At 46.8% G+C, this 27,314-nt stretch overlaps 1 protein-coding gene across 3 annotated transcripts; it reads left to right on the forward strand.

Annotated features, from left to right (window-relative positions):
- LOC124020576 (regulator of G-protein signaling 9-like) lies at positions 1 to 26,804 on the forward strand. Of its 3 annotated transcripts, none has more exons than XM_046335815.1 (17): positions 2 to 218; positions 1,130 to 1,226; positions 4,106 to 4,156; positions 4,410 to 4,516; positions 5,356 to 5,407; positions 8,818 to 8,876; positions 9,487 to 9,560; positions 11,290 to 11,371; positions 15,004 to 15,066; positions 19,800 to 19,829; positions 21,770 to 21,831; positions 22,127 to 22,240; positions 23,189 to 23,304; positions 24,155 to 24,242; positions 24,962 to 25,100; positions 25,652 to 25,734; positions 26,402 to 26,804. In XM_046335815.1, exons 1-17 carry the CDS (start codon positions 153 to 155, stop codon positions 26,559 to 26,561), a joined length of 1,443 nt encoding a protein of 480 aa, XP_046191771.1. In that variant the 5' UTR covers positions 2 to 152; the 3' UTR covers positions 26,562 to 26,804. The 3 variants fall into 3 exon arrangements, with proteins under 3 accessions (XP_046191772.1, XP_046191771.1, XP_046191770.1); XM_046335814.1 differs by having other exon boundaries at positions 4 to 218; positions 9,484 to 9,560; XM_046335816.1 differs by lacking the exons at positions 9,487 to 9,560; positions 11,290 to 11,371 and having other exon boundaries at positions 1 to 218.
- The last annotated feature ends 510 nt before the right edge of the window (positions 26,805 to 27,314 follow it).

Consider the following 27,314-nt stretch of genomic DNA (forward strand, 5'->3'; position numbering starts at 1 on the left):
CCCTCTCACGCAATCTCTGACGCGCGGTCAACCGAATAGGCTACGGTCCCAGCCCAGGGTATACCATTATACCTGTGTGATCACTTTTTTTTCCATGAACATTTCATACCTGGATTTTCTTCTTTAGGTCCGCGTATCGACTGACCGTAAACATGACAATTAGGACGCTGAGAGATTATGGTCAGCACTACCGACCACGGATGGCATGCCTAAAACATGTAGGTTAATTACCAATACGTTTATGTCATTTATCAGTACTTTTACATGTTTTGAGAAAAAGGTCATAGACTTTAGATAAACTAAAAGTTCACATCATGTCGATTGATTTGAGGTGTGCTGGTGATGCCTACTTGTTGATAGATTATTATAGTTTACAGTAAATTCACGAGGAGCCCCAAGATTGTTGTTTCAATTTCCCCTTTCATTTCTTAAAAAAAAAACGAATCAATTGGTTTGTAAAAGTTAATTGTATAATGTTGTTTATTTTACAAGAGGTTCTAATTTGGTGGATTTGGCCATAATCCTGTTCCCATCCAATTACAAATGGAAATGGAACAGCTGGGAAGTCATCACGACTTTCAATGTGGTAGTCTGCATAGCGTCATCAAAAGATGCTACTAGACTCACGTTATTGTTTAATTCCCTGTAGGCTACTGTATATTTATTTTGTTCACAGCGAAGAGATTGTAAACCTCTCAGAGATCCAATCTAAATCTAACCTCTAAACAAGGCTTTTTTATACTTGTGGGTCATGTCTCAAAGTGGGCCCTGGGTAAATGTGGAGAGGTGGGTAGTGAGTTATGAGAATACATCTATAATCACCCACTATTTCTTCTTGATTCGGGTCGTTGTTGGACCGTTTGTGTCACAGGAGGACGGTCAATTTCTTATTTGGGTCTCAAGCTAAAAAAGTTTAAGAACCCCTGCTCTAAACCAATTAGCTGCTTGGACAGCAGGGGGAAATGGCTCTGAGCCAATCAGGTCCTCCACATCTCAGAAGTCAGGAGGTATCATACAGAACACATCACTATGACCTTTGACCTGATAGGACTGTTTTCTTCCATTTCGTTGAAACAAACCAAAGTGTATTTTGAGTCTGGGTGTCTCTCCCCCCCCCAACATGTTCCAGGTGGAGGTGTTTGTGGTTGAGATGCAGGATCCTAAGAGTGGGGTAAAGGGTGCCGACCAGAAACTCAATGTAACCATTATTCCACACGTCATCAACGGTGAGTCACAGCACCAGATGGTCGCCCCACTGAGAGACATATCTCCTGTATGACAATGTTTTGTCCTAGATCCTTTTCCTGGTGGAGTGAAATATAACCACTGTAGCCATGTAGCAGGGCTGAAACAACCCAAACGTTCAACTGAAGCCAATAGAGAGCTAGGTAGCGGCGCTGCCCAGTAGGGGAAACAGTAGGGAAACACCTCCCAACAATGCTACATTGTTGTTATTTTAAAAAAAAAAGAATTCTGGGAAGTTGTGGGTAGTTTTTGGACAAGCTAAGATTCTAGAGCTGCGGCAGACTGTTTTGTAGACCGCCTGCTAGGCTTGCTACTGAAGGTTATATAAGACAGCTCTCAATTGGATCAGATCTGTGTGGGGGCTTTGTGCTCCCAAACTGCCCTCTAATCCCGGGCTAAGACCAGGGCCAGAGGGGAAAGGTCACACTTACATCCCAAATGACACTGTGTAGACTTATGGGCGTGGTCTAAACTAGAGCACTATAGAGGGAATAATGTAGCAACATGGTCCTTCCTTCCCTTCATCTCCAGCCCTCCTGTTCATCCCAAATAGCACCCTATTCCCTACATAGTGCACTGTGTAGACTTATGGGTGTGGTCTAAACTAGAGCACTATAGAGGGAACAATGTAGCAACATGGTCCTTCCCTCCCTTCATCTCCAGCCCTCCTGTTCATCCCAAATAGCACCCTATTCCCTACATAGTGCACTACGTAGCCTTATGGGCCCTGGTCCAAACTATATAGGAAATAGGGTGCCGTTTGGGCGAACAGGAGGGCTGGAGATGAAGGGAAGGAAGGACCATGTGACAGACAGGAAATTGTCATCACAGTCATGGTACTTCCTGCTTCAGTGCTGGTTGTTATTGTGATTTGTAGTTTTTCATGACAAACAGGCTTCTAACATAAAGATATAAAACTGTATTTTTTTGTGAAGAATCAACAACAAGTGGGACACAATCATGAAGTGGAACGACATTTATTGGATATTTCAAACTTTTTTAACAAATCAAAAACAGAAAAATTGGGCGTGCAAAATTATTCAGCCCCTTTACTTTCAGTGCAGCAAACTCTCTCCAGAAGTTCAGTGAGGATCTCTGAATGATCCAATGTTGACCTAAATGACTAATGATGATAAATACAATCCACCTGTGTGTAATCAAGTCTCCGTATAAATGCACCTGCACTGTGATAGTCTCAGAGGTCCGTTAAAAGCGCAGAGAGCATCATGAAGAACATGGATCACATCAGGCAGGTCCGAGTTACTGTTGTGAAGAAGTTTAAAGCCGGATTTGGATACAAAAATATTTCCCAAGCTTTAAACATCACAAGGAGCATTGTGCAAGTGATAATATTGAAATGGAAGGAGTATCAGACCACTGCAAATCTACCAAGACCTGGCCGTCCCTCTAAACTTTCAGCTCATACAAGGAGAAGACTGATCAGAGATGCAGCCAAGAGGCCCATGATCACTCTGGATGAACTGCAGAGATCTACAGCTGAGGTGGGACACTCTGTCCATAGGACAACAATCAGTCGTATATTGCACAAGTCTGGCCTTTATGGAAGAGTGGCAAGAAGAAAGCCATTTCTTAAAGATATCCATAAAAAGTGTTGTTTAAAGTTTGCCACAAGCCACCTGGGAGACACACCAAACATGTGGAAGAAGGTGCTCTGGTCAGATGAAACCAAAATTGAACTTTTTGGTAACATTGCAAAACGTTATGTTTGGCGTAAAAGCAACACAGCTCATCACCCTGAACACATCATCCCCACTGTCAAACATGGTGGTGGCAGCATTATGGTTTGGGCCTGCTTTTCTTCAGCAGGGACAGGGAAGATGGTTAAGATGGATGGAGCCAAATACAGGACCATTCTGGAAGAAAACCTGATGGAGTCTGCAAAAGACCTGAGACTGGGATGGAGATTTGTCTTCCAACAAGACAATGATCCAAAACATAAAGCAAAATCTACAATGGAATGGTTCATAAATAAACATATCCAGGTGTTAGAATGGCCAAGTCAAAGACCAGACCTGAATCCAATCGAGAATCTGTGGAAAGAACTGAAAACTGCTGTTCACAAATGCTCTCCATCCAACCTCGCTGAGCTCGAGCTGTTTTGCAAGGAGGAATGGGAAAAAATTTCAGTCTCTCGATGTGCAAAACTGATAGAGACATACCCCAAGCGACTTACAGCTGTAATCGCAGCAAAAGGTGGCGCTACAAAGTATTAACTTAAGGGGGCTGAATAATTTTGCACGCCCAATTATCAGTTTTTGATTTGTTAAAAAAGTTTGAAATATCCAATAAATGTCCTTCCACTTCATGATTGTGTCCCACTTGTTGTTGATTCTTCACAAAAAAATACAGTTTTATATCTTAATGTTTGAAGCCTGAAATGTGGCAAAAGGTCGCAAAGTTCAAGAGAGCCGAATACTTTCGCAAGGCACTGTATATATACTGATCAATCTAATCACAAGTTAAGCTATACGGCATAAACTCCTGCACATTGTTATCAAGTGGATGGATTCTGCACTGTGTCTGAGCCAGGTACTACCTTCAACAGGTAGTCTGTGTATAGACCAGGCCTGTGTCTGAGCCAGGTAGTACCTTCAACAGGTAGTCTGTGTGTAGACCAGGCCTGTGAGAGCCAGGTAGTACCTTCAACAGGTCGTCTGTGCGTAGACCAGGCCTGTGAGAGCCAGGTAGTACCTTCAACAGGTAGTCTGTGTGTAGACCAGGCCTGTGAGAGCCAGGTAGTACCTTCAACAGGTAGTCTGTGTGTAGACCAGGCCTGTGAGAGCCAGCTCACTGATTTCATGCTGTGAAGATCAATATTCACTTGTCATCCATCACACAGGGCAGGACATTCTAGCATGGATTGTCACCAAAATGAAGGTTACCACAGAAGGTAAGCAACTGGATTCTGCTGGGTAATTATATCAATTAATCCAACACAATTAAGGTATATTTTTTAATGTAATTATTACTTCATTACCATGTTATTATGCAAGCAAGTCACTAGTAGTTAAAGGCTGTAAACTAAAGTATAACCAAGAGCTTTGATAATATATGAACTCACCCCCTTCTCTCCTCCCCCCTCTTCTCCCCCTTCCCTCTCCCCCTCCTCTCACCCCCTCTTCTCTTCCCCCTCCCTCCACCAGAGGCCCAGGCGTTTGGGACCATGCTGGTGGCCTACGGGTACATCTACCCCCTCCAGAACCACAGGAAGTTGGTCCTGGTCCCCGACAGCACCCTCTACCGCTTCCAGGTACCTGCCTGTAACTACCTGTGTCTATCTCCCTGTATCTCCCTGTAAATACCTGTGTCTATCTCCCTGTAAATACCTGTGTCTATCTCCCTGTAACTACCTGTGTCTATCTCCCTGTAACTACCTGTGTCTATCTCCCTGTAACTACCTGTGTCTATCTCCCTGTAACTACCTGTGTCTATCTCCCTGTAACTACCTGTGTCTATCTCCCTGTAACTATCTGTGTCTATCTTTACCTGTGTCTATCTCCCTGTAACTACCTGTGTCTATCTCCCTGTAAATACCTGTGTCTATCTTTACCTGTGTCTATCTCCCTGTAAATACCTGTGTCTATCTTTACCTGTGTCTATCTCCCTGTAACTACCTGTGTCTATCTCCCTATAACTACCTGTGTCTATCTCCCTATAACTACCTGTGTCTATCTCCCTGTAACTACCTGTGTCTATCTCCCTGTAACTACCTGTGTCTATCTCCCTATAACTACCTGTGTCTATCTCCCTATAACTACCTGTGTCTATCTCCCTGTAACTACCTGTGTCTATCTCCCTGTAACTACCTGTGTCTATCTTTACCTGTGTCTATCTCCCTGTAACTACCTGTGTCTATCTCCCTGTAACTACCGGTGTCTATCTCCCTATAACTACCTGTGTCTATCTCCCTGTAACTACCTGTGTCTATCTCCCTGTAACTACCTGTGTCTATCTTTACCTGTGTCTATCTCCCTGTAACTACCTGGAACTACCTGTGTCTATCTCCCTGTATCTCCCTGGAACTACCTGTGTCAGAGGCAGAGCAAATGACTAATCTTCATGTCACCGTCTGTCCCAACCTTTCTGCAGACCCCTTATTTCTGGCCTGTGCAGAAGTGGCCCGCTGAGGACATAGACTATGGTGGGTTTATCTTCTGTAGTGGCCCCTCTGAGGACATAGACTATGGTGGGTTTATCTTCTGTAGTGGCCCATCTGAGGACATAGACTATGGTGGGTTTATCTTCTGTAGTGGCCCCTCTGAGGACATAAACCCACCATAGTCTATCTTCTGTAGTGGCCCCTCTGAGGACATAGACTATGGTGGGTTTATCTTCTGTAGTGGCCCCTCTGAGGACATAGACTATGGTGGGTTTATCTTCTGTAGTGGCCCCTCTGAGGACATAGACTATGGTGGGTTTATCTTCTGTAGTGGCCCCTCTGAGGACATAGACTATGGTGGGTTTATCTTCTGTAGTGGCCCCTCTGAGGACATAGACTATGGTGGGTTTATCTTCTGTAGTGGCCCGTCTGAGGACATAGACTATGGTGGGTTTATCTTCTGTAGTGGCCCCTCTGAGGACATAGACTATGGTGGGTTTATCTTCTGTAGTGGCCCGTCTGAGGACATAACAGCTTTTTATTAAAAGAACTGAACACTGATTAACCAAAATAACAAAAAGAATGAACAAAAACACAAAACAACTACCCACAAAACCCATGTTGGAAAAAGCTACCTAAGTATGGTTCTCAATCAGAGACAACGATAGACAGCTGCCTCTGATTGAGAACCACACCCGGCCAAACAACAAAGAAATGCAAAACATAGAAAATGAACATAGTATGCCCACTCTAGTCACACCCTTGCCTAACCAAAATATTTTCAGCAAACTTAACGTGTAAATATTTGTATGAACATAACAAGATTCAACAACTGAGACATAAACTGAACAAGTTCCATAGACATGTGACTAACAGAAATGGAATAATGTGTCCCTGAACAAAGGGGGGGTCAAAATCAAAAGTAACAGCCATCATCTGGTGTGGCCACCAGCTGCATTAAGTACTGCAGTGCATCTCCTCCTCATAAAGACTAAAGGAGTTAATCAGGGCAAACTGGGATATGACTAAAGGAGTTAATCAGGGTAAACTGGGATCTGACTAAAGGAGTTAATCAGGGTAAACTGGGATATGACTAAAGGAGTTAATCAGGGTAAACTGGGATATGACTAAAGGAGTTAATCAGGGTAAACTGGGATATGACTAAAGGAGTTAATCAGGGTAAACTGGGAAACTGGGATAATCTGACTAAAGGAGTTAATCAGGGTAAACTGGGATATGACTAAAGGAGTTAATGACAGGGTTAAAACTGGGATATGACTAAAGGAGTTAATCAGGGTAAACTGGGATATGACTAAAGGAGTTAATCAGGGTAAACTGGGATCTGACTAAAGGAGTTAATCAGGGTAAACTGGGATATGACTAAAGGAGTTAATCAGGGTAAACTGGGATATGACTAAAGAGTTAATCAGGGTAAACTGGGATATGACTAAAGAGTTAATCAGGGTAAACTGGGATATGACTAAAGGAGTTAATCAGGGTAAACTGGGATATGACTAAAGAGTTGATCAGGGAAAACTGGGATATGACTAAAGAGTTGATCATGGTGATTTTTTTCCACAAATAGACAGGTATTTTCCTTTCCATGGTAGCAACATCTTATCTATTTTTTGCTAACTTTCTATTAAAATGTATTATTGTAGTGAGATAACTTCTTTCTTTCGGGATATGAATACTGAGTATGTCAACTTCACAGTCAGACCATTTTATTGGTAAACTACACGATAATGTAAAAGTAATATTTTTTTTGTGTTCAGATAGTGACACAATAAACATTCTGAGTCACATGTTCAGATAGTGACACAAACATTCTGAGTCACATGTTCAGATAGTGACACAATAAACATTCTGAGTCACATGTTCAGATAGTGACACAATAAACATTCTGAGTCACATGTTCAGATAGTGACACAATAAACATTCTGAGTCACATGTTCAGATAGTGACACAAACATTCTGAGTCACATGTTCAGATAGTGACACAATAAACATTCTGAGTCACATGTTCAGATAGTGACACAATAAACATTCTGAGTCACATGTTCAGATAGTGACACAATAAACATTCCGAGTCACATGTTCAGATAGTGACACAATAAACATTCCGAGTCACATGTTCAGATAGTGACACAATAACATTCCGAGTCACATGTTCAGATAGTGACACAATAAACATTCCGAGTCACATGTTCAGATAGTGACACAATAAACATTCCGAGTCACATGTTCAGATAGTGACACAATAACATTCCGAGTCACATGTTCAGATAGTGACACAATAAACATTCCGAGTCACATGTTCAGATAGTGACACAATAAACATTCCGAGTCACATGTTCAGATAGTGACACAATAAACATTCTCAGTCACATGTTCAGATAGTGACACAATAACATTCCGAGTCACATGTTCAGATAGTGACACAATAAACATTCCGAGTCACATGTTCAGATAGTGACACAATAAACATTCTCAGTCACATGTTCAGATAGTGACACAATAAACATTCTCAGTCACATGTTCAGATAGTGACACAATAAACATTCCGAGTCACATGTTCAGATAGTGACACAATAAACATTCCGAGTCACATGTTCAGATAGTGACACAATAAACATTCTCAGTCACATGTTCAGATAGTGACACAATAAACATTCTCAGTCACATGTTCAGATAGTGACACAATAAACATTCTCAGTCACATGTTCAGATAGTGACACAATAAACATTCCGAGTCACATGTTCAGATAGTGACATAATAACATTCCGAGTCACATGTTCAGATAGTGACACAATAAACATTCCGAGTCACATGTTCAGATAGTGACACAATAAACATTCTCAGTCACATGTTCAGATAGTGACACAATAAACATTCTGAGTCACATGTTCAGATAGTGACATAATAACATTCCGAGTCACATGTTCAGATAGTGACATAATAACATTCCGAGTCACATGTTCAGATAGTGACACAATAAACATTCTCAGTCACATGTTCAGATAGTGACACAATAAACACTCTGAGTCACATGTTCAGATAGTGACATAATAACATTCCGAGTCACATGTTCAGATAGTGACACAATAACATTCCGAGTCACATGTTCAGATAGTGACACAATAAACATTCTCAGTCACATGTTCAGATAGTGACACAATAAACATTCTGAGTCACATGTTCAGATAGTGACATAATAACATTCCGAGTCACATGTTCAGATAGTGACATAATAACATTCCGAGTCACATGTTCAGATAGTGACATAATAACATTCCGAGTCACATGTTCAGATAGTGACATAATAACATTCCGAGTCACATGTTCTCACGTAGACAAGCTGATGATGTATTGGCCCAGTTTTCTGCACCAGGATGTGAGGTAAAGATGTGTTACATAACATGTGGTATACTTCCCCTCTCTCTCCCTAAAGCCGTCTACCTGGCCAGGAGAAACATCCGGAAGAAGGGGATGCTGGAGCCCTATGAGCAGGTACTACGGGTGGGGGGGATGCTGGAGCCCTATGAGCAGGTACTACGGGTGAGGGGGGGGTGCTGGAGCCCTATGAGCAGGTACTATGGGTGGGGTGGGTGGGGTGGGGTGGGGGGGGATGCTGGAGCCCTATGAGCAGGTACTATGGGTGGGGTGGGGTGGGGTGGGATGCTGGAGCCCTATGAGCAGGTACTACGGGTGGGGTGGGGGGTGCTGGAGCCCTATGAGCAGGTACTACGGGTGGGGTGGGGTGGGGGGGGGGGATGCTGGAGCCCTATGAGCAGGTACTACGGGTGGGGTGCACACCTTAAATAAATCCCACGTACTACGACAGTGAAAGGCTGTTGTCTCAGCTAGCTATCTCTGGATAAGAGCGTCTGCTAAATGACATGTTAATGTCAGGTACAGTAGCTGTCTCACCCATAGGGCTATAGTGGTGGTTTAAGGGCTGGTGTTGGTTATATTCTGTTTTCTGGGGGTTCTTAAGCAGGATTGAGGAGATATATATTTCTTTACACATGTATCTGTTCTTTCAGCGTCGGGGGATTTTGTCGTCTAACTATTTGACTTTTAGTTATTTTAGCCAAACATCTGTTGTTTTCAACAGCAGCACTACGACAATCTCCACAAATGGATGAACCCCAAGTGGGATTTCATCGTGATGCAGGCTACAGAGCAGTACAAGTAGGTATCCCTGTTGTCTGAAGACTGGATTTGACCGCTGTTTGTGTGTCGGTAGGGACCCACACACTGTGCAGGCTTTTGATCCAGACCAGCATTAACATGTCTGTTTGACCTAATCAAGAGCTGTGTGATTATTTTAATCAGATGTGTTAGTGCTTGGATGAATAAAAGCCTGCACACCTTGTGGGTCCCCAAGACCAGGTGTAATACAATAGTGACCTGTCTCTCTTTGTCTCCGGTATCTACCTCCTTTCCTCTGTCTGTGTTCTGACTGTTTCTGTCTCCTGTCTGTCTGTCTGTTTCTGTCTCCTGTCTCTCCTGTCTGTGTTCTGACTGTTTCTGTCTCCTGTCTGTCTGTCTGTTTCCGTCTCCTGTCTCTCCTGTCTGTGTTCTGACTGTTTCTGTCTCCTGTCTGTCTGTCTGTTTCTGTCTCCTGTCTCTCCTGTCTGTGTTCTGACTGTTTCTGTCTCCTGTCTGTCTGTCTGTTTCTGTCTCCTGTCTCTCCTGTCTGTGTTCTGACTGTTTCTGTCTCCTGTCTGTCTGTCTGTTTCTGTCTCCTGTCTCTCCTGTCTGTGTTCTGACTGTTTCTGTCTCCTGTCTGTCTGTCTGTTTCTGTCTCCTGTCTCTCCTGTCTGTGTTCTGACTGTTTCTGTCTCCTGTCTGTCTGTCTGTTTCTGTCTCCTGTCTCTCCTGTCTGCCTGTCTGTTTCTGTCTCCTGTCTCTCCTGTCTGTGTTCTGACTGTTTCTGTCTCCTGTCTGTCTGTCTGTCTCTGTCTCCTGTCTCTCCTGTCTGTGTTCTGACTGTTTCTGTCTCCTGTCTGTCTGTCTGTTTCTGTCTCCTGTCTCTCCTGTCTGTGTTCTGACTGTTTCTGTCTCCTGTCTGTCTGTCTGTTTCTGTCTCCTGTCTCTCCTGTCTGTGTTCTGACTGTTTCTGTCTCCTGTCTGTGTTCTGACTGTTTCTGTCTCCTGTCTGTGTTCTGACTGTTTCTTTCTTCTGTCTCTCCTGTCTGTCTGTCTCCCCTGTTTCTGTCTCCTGTCTGTCTGTTTCTGTCTCCTGTCTGTCTGTCTCCCCTGTTTCTGTCTCCTGTCTGTCTGTTTCTGTCTCCCGTCTGCCTGTCTCTCCCATGTCTGTCTGTTTCTGTCTCCCGTCTGCCTGTCTCTCCCATGTCTGTCTGTTTCTGTCTCCCGTCTGCCTGTCTCTCCCATGTCTGTCTGTTTCTGTCTCCCGTCTGCCTGTCTCTCCCATGTCTGTCTGTTTCTGTCTCCCGTCTGCCTGTCTCTCCCATGTCTGTCTGTTTCTGTCTCCCGTCTGCCTGTCTCTCCCATGTCTGTCTGTTTCTGTCTCTCCCATGTCTGTCTGTTTCTGTCTGTTTCTGTCTGTTTCTGTCTGTTTCTGTCTGTCTGTCTGTTTCTGTCTGTTTCTGTCTGTTTCTGTCTGTTTCTGTCTGTTTCTGTCTGTTTCTGTCTGTTTCTGTCTGTTTCTGTTTCTGCCTGTCTGTCTGCCTGTCTGTCTGCTGTCTGTCTGTCTGCCTGTCTGTCTGTCTGTCTGTCTGTCTGTCTGTCTGTCTGTCTGTCTGTCTGTCTGTCTGTCTGTCTGTCTGTCTGTCTGTCTGTCTGTCTGTCTGTCTGTCTGTCTGTCTGTCTGTCTGTCTGTCTGTCTGTCTGTCTGTCTGTCTGTCTGTCTGTCTGTCTGTCTGTCTGTCTGTCTGTCTGTCTGTCTGTCTGTCAGGGCTAATAAAGAGAGGAAGAAGCCAGACAGAGTGGTGTTGGACTGTCAGGAGAGAGCCTACTGGATAGTACACAGGCCACCAGTGAGTACAGACCCACCAAAGTGTTTGTGTGACAGGATATTGTTGCTGTCAGCCCATGAGCTCCATAGCGACTAGTCCCGCTCTCTCTCCATTCACCGTGACTCTGTTTCGTGATGGAATTGACTCTGACCCCTCCGTAAAGTCTGATGTGGTAGTAAACAGCTCAGAGGCCAAGTGTATCCTTTTATGTTATTTACTGTGGAACTCACTTGACTAGGGACTACAATGGGGCATCTCTGCTAAACGGCCACATGACTAATGACAAGTTAAGTACGCAGAATACTCCAGTGATAGTTGTATCACCCGCTACTGTTAATACGCATCACATAGGAACTATATCAGGTCACATCTTCCCTCCTCTAAGTCTGTAGACCTCAATAAGACTAATAATCTGAATGAGACCTCTATGAGACCTGAATGAGACCTCTATGAGACTTGAATGAGACCTCTATGAGACCCCTATGAGACCTGAATGAGACCACTATGAGACCTCTATGAGACCTGAATGAGACCTCTATGAGACTTGAATGAGACCTCTATGAGACCTGAATGAGACCCCTATGAGACCTCTATGAGACCTGAATGAGACCTGAATGAGACCTCTAGGAGACCTCTAGGAGACCTCTAGGAGACCTGAATGAGTCCCCTAGGAGACCTCTAGGAGACCTCTAGGAGACCTCTAGGAGACCTGAATGAGACCTGAATGAGACCTGAATGAGACCTGAATGAGACCTGAATGAGACCTCTGAGACCTCTGAGACCTCTGAGACCTCTGAGACCTCTATGAGACCTCTATGAGACTTGAATGAGACCTCTATGAGACCTGAATGAGACCTCTATGAGACCCCTATTAGACCTGAATGAGACCTCTAGGAGACCTCTAGGAGACCTGAATGAGACCTGAATGACACCTCTAGGAGACCTGAATGAGACCTCTAGGAGACCTCTAGGAGACCTCTAGGAGACCTCTAGGAGACCTCTAGGAGACCTCTAGGAGACCTGAATGAGACCTGAATGAGACCTCTATGAGACCTCTATGAGACCTCTATGAGACCTCTATGAGACCCCTATGAGACCTCTATGAGACCTCTATGAGACCTCTATGAGACTTGAATGAGACCTCTATGAGACCTCTATGAGACTTGAATGAGACCTGAATGAGACCTGAATGAGACCTCTATGAGACCTCTATGAGACTTCTATTAGACCTGAATGAGACCTCTACGAGACCTCTACGAGACCTCTACGAGACCTCTACGAGACCTCTACGAGACCTCTACGAGACCTCTACGAGACCTCTATGAGACCTCTATTGACCTCTATTGACCTCTATTGACCTCTATTGACCTGAATGAGACCTCTATTGACCTTTATGAGACCTCTATGAGACCTGAATGAGACCTGAATGAGACCTGAATGAGACCTGAATGAGACCTGAATGAGACCTGTAATGTTATTACATGACCAATAATAACAAGTTTCTCTAGTCTGTCAATGACACAATACTACGTTCCGTTTCAATAACAAAGTCATTTTTCCCCCATCAACGGTTCCTGTTCTTTCTTTCAACATAACAGTCTCATTCTTTTCAGTCTTTCAACTTGAACTAAAGGCTGCTGGGTTGACCAGTTTCCTGCATAGAGATGTTGAATGAGACCTGAATGAGGCCGTGGAAAGACAGAACAGCAAAGAGACCAGAAACAGCCTCATCCAGAACTAGAGGTCTACTGGGATGACCAATAATAACACGGCTCTAGTCAGTCAACCACTACATGAGAACTAACAGGGGTCGTTTCAATAACAAATCATTTTTCCCCCATCAAGGTTCCTGTTGATGTAATAGAACACAGGGGAAAGTCTCATTTTTTCAGACATTTCAAACCTGAACTAAAGGTTCAGGTAGGCCTCCACGCTGCAGTTAGGAAACTAAGAGGGCTGCTTGACAACACTGAGGAAAATCAAACCTGTTACTCAGTTCAGGTAGGCCTCCACGCTGCAGCAGCTAGGAGGGCTCTTGACAACACAGGAAAATCAAACAGTTACTCAGTTCAGGTAGGCCTCACGCTGCAGTAGGAAACTAAGAGGGCTGCTTGACAACAGTCTGAGGAAAATCAAACCTGTTACTCAGTTCAGTCAACCACTGCATGAGAACTAAGGGCTGCTTGACATCACTGAGGAAAATCAAGACCTGTTACTGTTCAGGTAGATGTAATAGAACACAGGGAAAACTAGGAGGGCTTTTGAGGACATGGGGAAAATCAAACCTGTTACTCAGTTCAGGTAGGCCTCCACACTGCAGCAGGAAACTAGGAGGGCTGCTTGACAACACTGAGGAAAATCAAACCTGTTACTCAGTTCAGGTAGGCCTCCACGCTGCAGCAGGAAACTAGGAGGGCTGCTTGACAACACTGAGGAAAATCAAACCTGTTACTCAGTTCAGGTAGGCCTCCACGCTGCAGCAGGAAACTAGGAGGGCTGCTTGACATCACTGAGGAAAATCAAACCTGTTACTCAGTTCAGGTAGGCCTCCACGCTGCAGCAGGAAACTAGGAGGGCTGCTTGACATCACTGAGGAAAATCAAACCTGTTACTCAGTTCAGGTAGGCCTCCACGCTGCAGCAGGAAACTAGGAGGGCTGCTTGACAACACTGAGGGAAATCAAACCTGTTACTCAGTTCAGGTAGGCCTCCACGCTGCAGCAGGAAACTAGGAGGGCTGCTTGACATCACTGAGGAAAATCAAACCTGTTACTCAGTTCAGGTAGGCCTCCACGCTGCAGCAGGAAACTAGGAGGGCTGCTTGACAACACTGAGGAAAATCCAACAAAAAGGTTTACTAGGAAAAACTTCCCAAATGGACTAATTAGCATGTTCAAGTAGCTTCCTATTGGTTCATTCTTCCCCCCTCCTCTCCCCTGTAACTATTCCCCAGGACGTTGCTGTAAATGAGAATGTGTTCTCAGTCAACTTAAGGGTTAAATAAAAAACAATTAAATACAAGTAATACAATGTTCTCATTCAAAATGAACAATGATTGAGGATGTTGGTGCAAGATCTGTTTGGAAAACATTGTTATGCTCATCCAGTTCCTTACCCAGGGGTCTGAGCTCCAGTTCCTTACCCAGGGGTCTGTGCTCCAGAGGGGTCTGTGCTCCAGTTCCTTACCCAGGGGTCTGTGCTCCAGTTCCTTACCCAGGGTCTGTGCTCCAGTTCCTTACCCAGGGTCTGTGCTCCAGTTCCTTACCCAGGGGTCTGTGCTCCAGTTCCTTACCCAGGGGTCTGAGCTCCAGTTCCTTACCCAGGGGTCTGTGCTCCAGTTCCTTACCCAGGGGTCTGTGCTCCAGTTCCTTACCCAGGGGTCTGTGCTCCAGTTCCTTACCCAGGGGTCTGTGCTCCAGTTCCTTACCCAGGGTCTGTGCTCCAGTTCCTTACCCAGGGGTCTGTGCTCCAGTTCCTTACCCAGGGGTCTGAGCTCCAGGGGTCTGTGCTCCAGTTCCTTACCCAGGGGTCTGTGCTCCAGTTCCTTACCCAGGGGTCTGTGCTCCAGTTCCTTACCCAGGGGTCTGTGCTCCAGATAATATGTTGAGTTACAGCACATCATACTGACTAAACAGGTGCTTGTTGTGTCCACAGCGTCGGACACACAGTGCCATGGACTATGGTCTGGACCGCCTCATTGACCCCAATGCAGAGGAGGTAACAGGTGAGTACTGTGCTCTCTGAGACATTTCCCTTGGAAAACAGAGTGGGTCCCAAATGCACCCTGTACATTATACACTGAGTGTACAAAACATAAAGGACACCTCCTGATATTGAGTTGCCCCCCTTCCTTTGCTCTCAGAACAGCTTCAATTCGTCAGGGCATGGACTCTACAAGGTGTTGAAAGGTGGTTCACAGGGATGCTGGCCCATGTTGACTCTACAAGGTGTTGAAAGCGTTCCACAAGGATGCTGGCCCATGTTGACTCTACAAGGTGTTGAAAGCGTTCCACAAGGATGCTGGCCCATGTTGACTCTACAAGGTGTTGAAAGCGTTCCACAGGGATGCTGGCCCATGTTGACTCTACAAGGTGTTGAAAGCGTTCCACAGGGATGCTGGCCCATGTTGACTCTACAAGGTGTTGAAAGCGTTCCACAGGGATGCTGGCCCATGTTGACTCTACGAGGTGTTGAAAGCATTCCACAGGGATGCTGGCCCATGTTGACTCCAATGCTTCCCACAGTTGTGTCCAGTTGGCTGGATGTCCTTTGGGTGGTGGAACATTCTTGATACACACAGGAAACTGTTGAGGGTGAAAAACCCAGCAGCGTTGCAGTTCTTGTCACAAACCGGTGCACCTGGCACCTACTACCACACCCCGTTCAAAGTCACTAATATGTTGTCTTCTCATTCACCCTCTGAATGGCAACACAGACACAATCCATGTCTCTATCGTCTCAAGGCTTAAAAATCCTCCTTTAACCAGGTCTCCTCCCCTTCATCTACACTGCTTGAAGTGGATTTAACAATTGCAAGGGGGGGGTTGTGCCCATGCAGATCGGGGATGGGGGGAGGGGTGGGGGTGTTTGAGGATACATCAGTTTCTAACACCATGAACACAGACATTCACACTGCTGACCAAATTACACAAGATTCTACTTCTGTGTTGCAGAAGTTAGATGTAATGTGCTGAAATTCTTTCCCTTGTCATATATCTCAATTTGACATTTTTGTAATTTACCAGATGTTCTTATCCAGAGAGACTTACAGGCACGATTAGGGTTAAGTGCCTTGCTCAAGGGCAGATTTTCCCCCTAGTTGACTCGGGATTTGAACCAGAAACCTTTCTGTTACTGGCCCAACACTCTTAACCGATAGGCTACCTGCCACCTCATCACCCCACCAGTCTGAGATGAAGAGATGTGGGAGAGTGGAGAGAGTAGAGAGTAGAGAGTAGAGAGTAGAGAGTAGAGAGTAGAGAGTGAGAGAGAGAGAGAGAGAGAGAGAGAGAGAGAGAGAGAGAGAGAGAGAGAGAGAGAGAGAGAGAAGGGAAAGTTGAGAGAGAGAGAGAGAGAGAGAGAGAGAGAGAGAGAGTGAAAACCACCTGCTTCTCAGAGCTCTAAGAACATTACTGAGGATTAGCAGGGAGGCTACTAGACTACAGTTCTCTCTACTAGACTACAGTTCTCTCGATTAGACTACAGTTCTCTCGACTAGACTACAGTTCTCTCGACTAGACTACAGTTCTCTCGACTAGACTACAGTTCTCTCGACTAGACTACAGTTCTCTCGACTAGACTACAGTTCTCTCGACTAGACTACAGTTCTCTCGACTAGACTACAGTTCTCTCGACTAGACTACAGTTCTCTCGACTAGACTACAGTTCTCTCTACTAGACTACAGTTCTCTCTACTAGACTACAGTTCTCTCGACTAGACTACAGTTCTCTCGACTAGACTACAGTTCTCTCGACTAGACTACAGTTCTCTCGACTAGACTACAGTTCTCTCGACTAGACTACAGTTCTCTCGACTAGACTACAGTTCTCTCGACTAGACTACAGTTCTCTCTACTAGACTACAGTTCTCTCTACTAGACTACAGTTCTCTCGACTAGACTACAGTTCTCTCTTACTAGACTACAGTTCTCTCTACTAGACTACAGTTCTCTCTACTAGACTACAGTTCTCTCTACTAGACTACAGTTCTCTCTACTAGACTACAGTTCTCTCTACTAGACTACAGTTCTCTCTACTAGACTACAGTTCTCTCTCTCTCTCTCTACTTCTCTTTTTCAACCTCTCTCTCAATTCAATTCAAGGGGCTTTATTGGCATGGGAAACATATGTTAACATTGCCAAAGCAATGTCTCTCTCTACTAGCCTACAGTTCTCTCTCTCTTCTCTCTCTCTCCCTCTTCTCTCCCTCTTCTCTCTCTCTCCCTCGTCTATCTCTACTTCTCTCTCTCTCTCAATTATATTCAAGGGGCTTTATTGGCAGGGGAAACGTGTTAACATTGCCAAATCAAGTGAAGTAGATGATAAACAGAAGTGGAATAAACAATGAAAATGAACAGTAAACATTACACTCACAAAAGTTCCAAAATAATATAGACATTTCAAATGGCATATTATGTGCAAATTGTTAAAGTACACAAGGGAAAATAAATAAACATAAATATGGGTTGTATTTACAATGTTCTTCACTGGTTAACCTTTTCTCGTGGCAACAGGTCACAAATCTTGCTGCTGTGATGTCACACTGTGGTATTTCACCCAGTAGATATGGGAGTTTATCAAAATTGGATTTGTTTTCTAATTCTTTGTGGATCTGTGTAATCTGAGGGAAATATGTCTCTCTAATATGGTCATACATTAGGCAGGAGGTTAGGAAGTGCAGCTCAGTTTCCACCTCATTTTGTGGGCAGTGAGCACATAGCCTGTCTTCTCTTGAGAGCCATGTCTGCCTACGGCGGCCTTTCTCAATAGCAAGGCTATGCTCACTGAGTCTGTACATAGTCAAAGATTTCAACACCACAGGCCTTTTCTGGTTGGAGGGTTTTGTATTTTCTCTCTTTCTCTGCTCTTCATTTGACTGTTTGTTCTGTTGTCTCTTCCTTCAGATTCCATCACATCCTTCACCTGTTGTCGAGAGGATTGTTTACACACACACACACACACACACACACACACACACACACACACACACACACACACACACACACACACACACACACACACACACACACACACACACACACACACACACACACACACACACACACACACACACACACACACACACACACTTTCTGCCTTACCATGCAGATTTATCTTCTTGTGGTGTAGCCTGTGACTGTGGTGTATGTTGTGACTGTGGTGTATGTTGTGACTGTGGTGTAGTCTGTGACTGTGGTGTAATGTGTGACTGTGGTGTATGTTGTGACTGTGGTGTAGTCTGTGACTGTGGTGTAGTGTGACTGTGGTGTAGCCTGTGACTGTGGTGTAGCCTGTGACTGTGGTGTAGCCTGTGACTGTGGTGTAGTCTGTGACTGTGGTATATGTTGTGACTGTGGTATATGTTGTGACTGTGGTGTAGCCTGTGACTGTGGTGTATGTTGTCTGTGACTGTGCTGTAGCCTGTGACTGTGGTGTAGCCTGTGACTGTGGTATGTGTTGTGACTGTGGTATGTGTTGTGACTGTGGTGTAGCCTGTGACTGTGGTGTAGCCTGTGACTGTGGTGTAGCCTGTGACTGTGGTGTAGCCTGTGACTGTGGTGTAGCCTGTGACTGTGGTGTAGCCTGTGACTGTGGTGTAGCCTGTGACTGTGGTATATGTTGTGACTGTGGTGTAGTGTGACTGTGGTGTAGTGTGACTGTGGTGTAGCCTGTGACTGTGGTGTAGCCTGTGACTGTGGTGTAGCCTGTGACTGTGGTGTAGCCTGTGACTGTGGTATGTGTTGTGACTGTGGTGTAGCCTGTGACTGTGGTGTAGCCTGTGACTGTGGTGTAGCCTGTGCCTGTGGTGTAGTCTGTGACTGTGGTATATGTTGTGACTGTGGTATATGTTGTGACTGTGGTGTAGCCTGTGACTGTGGTGTAGCCTGTGACTGTGGTGTAGCCTGTGACTGTGGTATGTGTTGTGACTGTGGTGTAGCCTGTGACTGTGGTGTAGCCTGTGACTGTGGTGTAGCCTGTGACTGTGGTGTAGCCTGTGACTGTGGTGTATGTTGTCTGTGACTGTGCTGTAGCCTGTGACTGTGGTGTAGCCTGTGACTGTGGTATGTGTTGTGACTGTGGTATGTGTTGTGACTGTGGTGTAGCCTGTGACTGTGGTGTAGTCTGTGACTGTGGTATATGTTGTGACTGTGGTGTAGCCTGTGACTGTGGTGTAGCCTGTGACTGTGGTGTAGTGTGACTGTGGTGTATGTTGTGACTGTGGTGTAGTTGTGACTGTGGTGTAGCCTGTGACTGTGGTGTAGCCTGTGACTGTGGTGTAGCCTGTGACTGTGGTGTAGCCTGTGACTGTGGTGTAGCCTGTGACTGTGGTGTAGTCTGTGACTGCTGTAGCCTGTGACTGTGGTGTAGCCTGTGACTGTGGTGTAGCCTGTGACTGTGGTGTAGCCTGTGACTGTGGTGTAGCCTGTGACTGTGGTGTAGCCTGTGACTGTGCTGTAGCCTGTGAGAGTGCTGTAGCCTGTGAGAGTGCTGTAGCCTGCCTTCGAGAGGGATTGTGTGTGTGAGAGTGCTGTAGCCTGCCTTCGAGAGGGATTGTGTGTGTGAGAGTGCTGTAGCCTGCCTTCGAGAGGGATTGTGTGTGTGAGAGTGCTGTAGCCTGCCTTCGAGAGGGATTGTGTGTGTGAGAGTGCGTTAGTTGTGACTCTAGATAGCAGTGGAACAGAAGAGCTCTGCCTGTAATAACACGCTGTTCTTCTCCCCTGGGTTTTCAGGTGTTGACCTTCGACGTGGTCAGGAGAACCGTAAGACATCAGACATACTTCTGCACTGGAATACCTGAATAACCCAATGCACTCACGTTTATGTGCTGGTGTAGAAAATAGATTAAGTACAGAAATTACAGACATATCATGTATCTCCCCTTCCTCTCCTCTCCCCTTCCTATCCTTCCTCCTCTCCCCTTCCTCTCCTCTCCCCTTCCTATCCTTCCTCCTCTCCCCTTCCTCTCCTCTCCCCTTCCTATCCTTCCTCCTCTCCCCTTCCTATCCTTCCTCCTCTCCCCTTCCTCTCCTCTCCCCTTCCTATCCTTCCTCCTCTCCCCTTCCTATCCTTCCTCCTCTCCCCTTCCTCTCCTCTCCCCTTCCTATCCTTCCTCCTCTCCCCTTCCTCTCCTCTCCCCTTCCTATCCTTCCTCCTCTCCCCTTCCTCTCCTCTCCCCTTCCTATCCTTCCTCCTCTCCCCTTCCTCTCCTCTCCCCTTCCTATCCTTCCTCCTCTCCCCTTCCTCTCCTCTCCCCTTCCTATCCTTCCTCCTCTCCCCTTCCTATCCTCTCCCCTTCCTATCCTTCCTCCTCTCCCCTTCCTCTCCTCTCCCCTTCCTATCCTTCCTCCTCTCCCCTTCCTCTCCTCTCCCCTTCCTATCCTTCCTCCTCTCCCCTTCCTATCCTCTCCCCTTCCTATCCTTCCTCCTCTCCCCTTCCTATCCTCTCCCCTTCCTAACCTTCCTCCTCTCCCCTTCCTCTCATTCTCTCATCTTTCCTTCTTCTCGTCTCTCTTCTCACTCCTCCTCCTTATTTCCACCTCTCCTCCTTATTTATCCCCCTCTATCCTCTCCTCTCCTCCTTATTTATCCCCCTCTATCCTCTCCTCTCCTCCTTATTTATCCCCCTCTATCCTCTCCTCTCCTCCTTATTTATCCCCCTCTATCCTCTCCTGTCCCCCTTATTTATCCCCCTCTATCCTCTCCTCCTCCTTATTTATCCCCCTCTATCCTCTCCTCCTCCTTATTTATCCCCCTCTATCCTCTCCTCCTCCTCCTCCTTATTTATCCCCCTCTATCCTCTCCTCTCCTCCTCCTCCTTATTTATCCCCCTCTATCCTCTCCTCTCCTCCTTATTTATCCCCCTCTATCCTCTCCTCTCCTCCTTATTTATCCCCCTCTATCCTCTCCCCCTCCTTATTTATCCCCCTCTATCCTCTCCTCTCCTCCTCCTTATTTATCCCCCTCTATCCTCTCCTCCTTATTTATCCCCTCTATCCTCTCCTCCTCCTTATTTATCCCCCTCTATCCTCTCCTCCTCCTTATTTATCCCCCTCTATCCTCTCCTCCTCCTTATTTATCCCCCTCTATCCTCTCCTCCTCCTTATTTATCCCCCTCTATCCTCTCCTCCTCCTTATTTATCCCCTCTATCCTCTCCTCCTCCTTATTTATCCCCCTATCCTCTCCTCTCCTCTCCTCCTCCTTATTTATCCCCCTCTATCCTCTCCTCCTTATTTATCCCCCTCTATCCTCTCCTCCTTATTTATCCCCCTCTATCCTCTCCTCCTCCTTATTTATCCCCCTCTATCCTCTCCTCCTCCTCCTCCTTATTTACCCCCCTCTATCCTCTCCTCCTTATTTATCCCCCTCTATCCTCTCCTCTCCTCCTCCTTATTTACCCCCTCTATCCTCTCCCCCTTATTTATCCCCCTCTATCCTCTCCTCTCTCCTCCCCTTTATTTATCCCCCTCTGTCCTCTCCCCCCTTATTTATCCCCCTCTATCCTCTCCTCTCTCCTTCTCCTTATTTATCCCCCTCTATCCTCTCCTCCCCCTCCTTATTTATCCCCCTCTATCCTCTCCTCACCCTCCTTATTTATCCCCCTCTATCCTCTCCTCTCCTCCTCCTTATTTATCCCCCTCTATCCTCTCCTCCTCCTCCTTATTTATCCCCCTCTATCCTCTCCTCTCTCCTGCTCCCCAGAACATTTTCCTTACACAAGCCCTAATGAGGTCAGCTGTCAAATCGTCTGTGTCCCTCACAGCGTAAGTCCTTCTCAAGTCCTTCACACATTCATTGATTGATTGATAGGTTGTGTTTGTGTGTGGTCATTTGATGAATTGATTGACTGACTGATTGATTGATTGATTGACTGACTGATTGACTGACTGATTGACTGACTGAGACCAGCAACATGTTCAGAAATGTAAAACCCGTCCAAAATAAACCCCAACGTTACAATATAACGAGAGAAGTTATTTTATTGTATATATGATTATTTTTGGGATGACAACGTATGATGAAGATTCACAACGTTAATGTCCCCTCTGTTCTCCTTAGCTTTGTCAAGTTTGTGACAACCCACCACAATCACGACCCGTTCCTGACAACCCCTGTCCCCAGCAACCCCTGGATAACGGACAGTGATGAGTTCTGGCAACTCAACTCAAGAAGGTAATTTCTGGCAACTGAACTCAGGTGCACAGTTTTGTTCCGGATCAGTAGAAATACACGATTCTACTGATCAAAGTCTTGATTGAAGATCATGATGATTTAATTAGAATCTCTCCCCCCCCTCTCTCTCTCCTCCCCCTCCCTCTCTCTCTCCTCCCCCTCTCTTTCTCTCTCTCCCCCTCTCTTTCTCCCCCCCTCTCTCTCTCCTCCCCCCTCTTTCTCTCCCCCTCTCTCTCCTCCCCCCTCTCTCTCTCTCTCCCCCCTCTCTTTCTCTCCTCTCCTCTCTCTTTCTCTCCCCCTCTCTTTCTCTCCCCCCCTCTCTCTCTCCTCTCTCCTCCCCCCTCTCTCCCCCCCCTCTCACCTCTCTCCTCTCTCTCTCCTCCCCCCTCTCTTTCTCTCTCCTCACTTTCTCTCCCCCTCTTTCTCTCCCCCTCTCTCTCCCCTCTCTCTCTCCCCCTCTCTTTCTCCCCCTCTCTCTCACCTCTCCCTCTCCTCCCCCTCTCTCTTTCTCCCCTCTCTCTCTCCTCCCCCTCTCTCTCTCTCCTCCCCTCTCTCTTTCTCTTTCCCCCTCCTCACCTCTCACCTCTCCCTCCCTCCCCTCTCTCTCTCTCTTCTCTCACCTCTCTCTCTCCTCACCTCCCCCACCTCTCCCTCTCCTCCCCCCCTCTCTCTTTCTCTCTCCTCACCTCCTCTCTCTCTCCTCCCCCTCTCTTTCTCTCCCCCCCCACTCTCTCTCACCTCTCCCTCTCCTCCCCTCTCTCTTTCTCTCTCCTCACCTCCCCCTCTCTCTCCTCCCCTCTCTGTCTATCCTCCCCTCTCCCTCCTCTCTCTTTCTCTCTCCTCCCCTCTCGCTCTCTCCTCCCCCTCTCGCCCCCCCTCTCCCCCCTCTCTCTCGGCCCCCCCCTCTCGGCCCCCTCTCCCCCTCTCTCTGCCCCCCCTCTTCATCAGTGTGGACATCCCCACTAAGTTGAGTGTGGAGCGTTGGGTCTTGAGCTTCTGGGAGCTGATCAGTGACCCACGAGGCAGAGTCGACTTCAAGCTCTTCCTCAAGAAGGAGCACAGTGGTCAGTACACACACAAGCCCTAATGAGGTCAGAGGTCAAATCGCTCCCGAGTGGCAGAGCGGTCTAAGGCACTGCATCTCAGTGCGAAAGGCGGCGCTACAGACCCTGGTCCAATCCTGGGCTGTATCACTACCGGCCGTGATCGGGAGTTGGGCGGCGCACAATTGGCCCAGGGTTTGGCCGGGTTAGGGCGTTTGGCCGGGGTAGGGTTTGGCGGGGGTAGGGTTTGGCCGGGTTAGGGTTTGAAAGGGTTAGGGTTTGAAAGGGTTAGGGTTTGAAAGGGTTAGGGTTTGAAAGGGTTAGGGTTTGAAAGGGTTAGGGTTTGAAAGGGTTAGGGTTTGGCCGTCATTGTAAATAAGAATGTGTTCTTAACTGACTTGCCTTGTTAAATAAAGCTTCAATATTTATTTTTTTAAACGCAGTTTCCTCAATTTGTTTTTCCTTGATTCCTTGTGTCCTATTTCCTTGCCTCCTCAAAGCATTAATAGCTCCTCCAACAGAGGACGCAAGGGAGGAAAGGTTCATCCCAAATGGTACCCTATGTAGTGCACTAGGGAATAGGGAGCCATTTCATTTAGGAAGCACCCTATGTAGTGCACTAGGGAATAGGGAGCCTACGGTTTACCTTGCATGCTATGCAGCTCATGTGTGTGTGTGTGTGTGTGTGTGTGTGTGTGTGTGTGTGTGTGTGTGTGTGTGTGTGTGTGTGTGTGTGTGTGTGTGTGTGTGTATCTATGTGTGTGTGTATCTGTGCGTGTGTATCTATGTGTGTGTGTGTGTGTGTGTGTGTGTGTGTATCTATGTGTGTGTGTATCTATGTGCGTGTATCTATCTATGTGTGTGCGTGCAGCGGAGAACATGGCGTTCTACGAGGCAGCTGAGGAGATGAGGTGGGGAGCAGCGTCTGCCATACCAGAGAAATCCCAGTTCATCTTCAAGTGAGTTACACTGGAGAATGTGTGAGACAGAGAGAACCTTAACCTCTGTGTGTGAGACAGAGAGAACCTTAACCTCTGTGTGTGAGACAGAGAGAACCTTAACCTCTGTGTGTGAGACAGAGAGAACCTTAACCTCTGTGTGTGACAGAGAGAACCTTAACCTCTGTGTGTGACAGAGAGAACCTTAACCTGTGTGTGTGACAGAGAGAACCTTAACCTCTGTGTGTGTGTGTGTCTCTGTGTGTGTGTGTGTCTATGTGTGTGCGGGTGTCTATGTGTGCGGGTGTCTATGTGTGCGGGTGTCTATGTGTGCGGGTGTCTATGTGTGCGGGTGTCTATGTGTGCGGGTGTCTATGTGTGCGGGTGTCTATGTGTGCGGGTGTCTATGTGTGCCTGTGTGTGCCTCTGTGTGCCTCTGTGTGCCTCTGTGTGCCTCTGTGTGCCTCTGTGTGCCTCTGTGTGCCTCTGTGTGCCTCTGTGTGCCTCTGTGTGTGTGTGTGTGTGTGTGTGTGTCTCTGTGTGTGTGTGTGTGTGCGTCTCTGTGTGTCTCTGTGTGCCTCTGTGTGCCTCTGTGTGCCTCTGTGTGTCTGTGTGTGTGTGTGTGTGTGTGTGTGTGTGTGTGTGTGTGTGTGTGTGTGTGTGTGTGTGTGTGTGTGTGTGTGTGTGTGTGTGTGTGTGTGTGTGTGTGTGTGTGTGTGTGTGTGTGTGTGTGTGTGTAGCACCTTCCTGAAGCCTGGAGCTCCTCGATGGATCAACATCGATGGTCGTACCATGGGGCTGACAGTGAAGGGTCTGGTTGTTCCTCACCGCTACGTGCTGGACGCTGCCCAGACACACATCTTCCTGCTCATGAAGAAGGTGTGTGTGTAGAGTTAGTCCCCCCTAACAGAGGGGTCAGGCTTATTAGTCACACCAGTTCCTCTGTAACACAACTAAACACACAGTACACCGAGCAGGATAATATGAAGTTATGTGTCGTGACGCACGTCCGTTTCAGACCGTCAGAATGAGGAATTGTCTCTAAAGTTTGTAACTAAGAAGTATTTGTGTGCCGGGTTCCAAAGGAAATATCTTGCAGAGGTTCTGCAGATAAAATACATTAAAACTACAGGGTTTTATAACGTCCCCTCCTCTGTCCCAGGATACGTTCTACCGGTCCATAAAGACATGTTTTACAATGTCCCCTCCTCTGTCTCTGTCCCAGGATACCTTCTACCGGTCCATAAAGACATGTTTTATAATGTCCCCTCCTCGGTCTCTGTCCCAGGATACCTTCTACCGGTCCATAAAGACATGTTTTATAATGTCCCCTCCTCTGTCTCTGTCCCAGGATACCTTCTACCGGTACCTCAAGTCTCTGGTCCATAAAGACATGTTTTATAATGTCCCCTCCTCTGTCTCTGTCCCAGGATACGTTCTACCGGTACCTGAAGTCTCCGGTCCATAAAGACATGCAGAAGAGGGCTCTGGTCCCGGCGCCCCACGTCTTCACGTAAGACTGCAGGATATTCTGCACCTCCACCATATCATTGTTTATTGGACTGAAACATTCACCTGTCTACCAAGCCGTCTCCACCAAGCCGTCTCCACCAAGCCGTCTCCAGTTTATAGAGCTGGTGTCATGTGTTGTTGTTGCATCACTCTCCTTTTACAAGAGACAGTCAGCTGGTCTTGGGGGGGATCATGGAAATTAAACAACAGCAGTGGTCTTGATGTGCAATATGAGTCTGATCATCTACTCACCTCTTTTCTCCCCCTCTCCTTCCTCCTCTCTCACCACCCCTTCCCCTTCCCTGTCTCTCTCTTCCCCCTCTGTCTCTCTCTTCCCCCTCTGTCTCTCTCTTCCCCCTCTGTCTCTCTCTTCCCCCTCTGTCTCTCTCTTCCCCCTCTGTCTCTCTCTTCCCCTCTGTCTCTCTCTTCCCCCTCTGTCTCTCTCTTCCCCCTCTGTCTCTCTCTTCCCCCTCTGTCTCTCTCTTCCCCCTCTGTCTCTCTCTTCCCCCTCTTCCCCCTCTGTCTCTCTCTTCCCCCTCTCGGTCTCTCTCTTCCCCCTCTCTCTCTCTTCCCCCTCTCTGTCTCTCTCTTCCCCCCTCTGTCTCTCTCTCCCCCTCTCTGTCTCTCTCTCACCCCTTCTCTTTCTCTTCCCTCTCCCTCCTCTCCAGTGATGCCCAGTTGGAGGCCAATGTGAGGAATCGTAACCCAGGCATCAGCCCCATCCTGCAGTGGCAGCAGGAGGAGGAGGAGAAGGCAGCAGCAGCTGTTGCTGCCAGGCCCATTGACGTCAAAGCCATGGTGGCCACCAACAAGCTGGACAGGAAGTAGAGAGAGCCCAGGGCATCATGGGAAATGGAGTTTAATATACATGCGGTTGTTCATCTAATATATATTTGGTTTCCATGGAGATGGTGTTACATAGGAGTACTTTATGTCCTAAATATTGGACTTATTAGCTACTGTTTTAATGGAGATATTGGTATTTTATAGAATCATTTATGTCCTCGACCACTGATGTCAAGCCAGTACGGATTGGTTGAATGAGGGAAATAAACTACTGTCTGTCGAGTACCTGTGTTGTGTTAAGGCCATTTACTGAACTGAGAATGAATCTGCTGATGATTAAAATCTACTTCAGTTCAGATGGACAGAGAACAGGGACTGTCTGTAGGGGCCCTCTGCTACACAACACACTACTACACAACACACAGAGAACAGGGACTGTCTGTAGGGGCCCTCTGCTACACAACATACTACTACACAACACACAGAGAACAGGGACTGTCTGTCGGGGCCCTCTACTACACAACACACTACTACACAACACACAGAGAACAGAGACTGTCTGTAGGGGCCCTCTGCTACACAACACACTACTACACAACACACAGAGAACAGGGACTGTCTGTAGGGGCCCTCTGCTACACAACATACTACTACACAACACACAGAGAACAGGGACTGTCTGTAGGGGCCCTCTGCTACACAACATACTACTACACAACACACAGAGACTGTCTGTAGGGGCCCTCTGCTACACAACATACTACTACATCAACTGATACACAACACACTACTACA

Source organism: Oncorhynchus gorbuscha, unplaced genomic scaffold (assembly GCF_021184085.1).
Source record: "Oncorhynchus gorbuscha isolate QuinsamMale2020 ecotype Even-year unplaced genomic scaffold, OgorEven_v1.0 Un_scaffold_859, whole genome shotgun sequence".
NCBI lineage: Eukaryota > Metazoa > Chordata > Actinopteri > Salmoniformes > Salmonidae > Oncorhynchus > Oncorhynchus gorbuscha.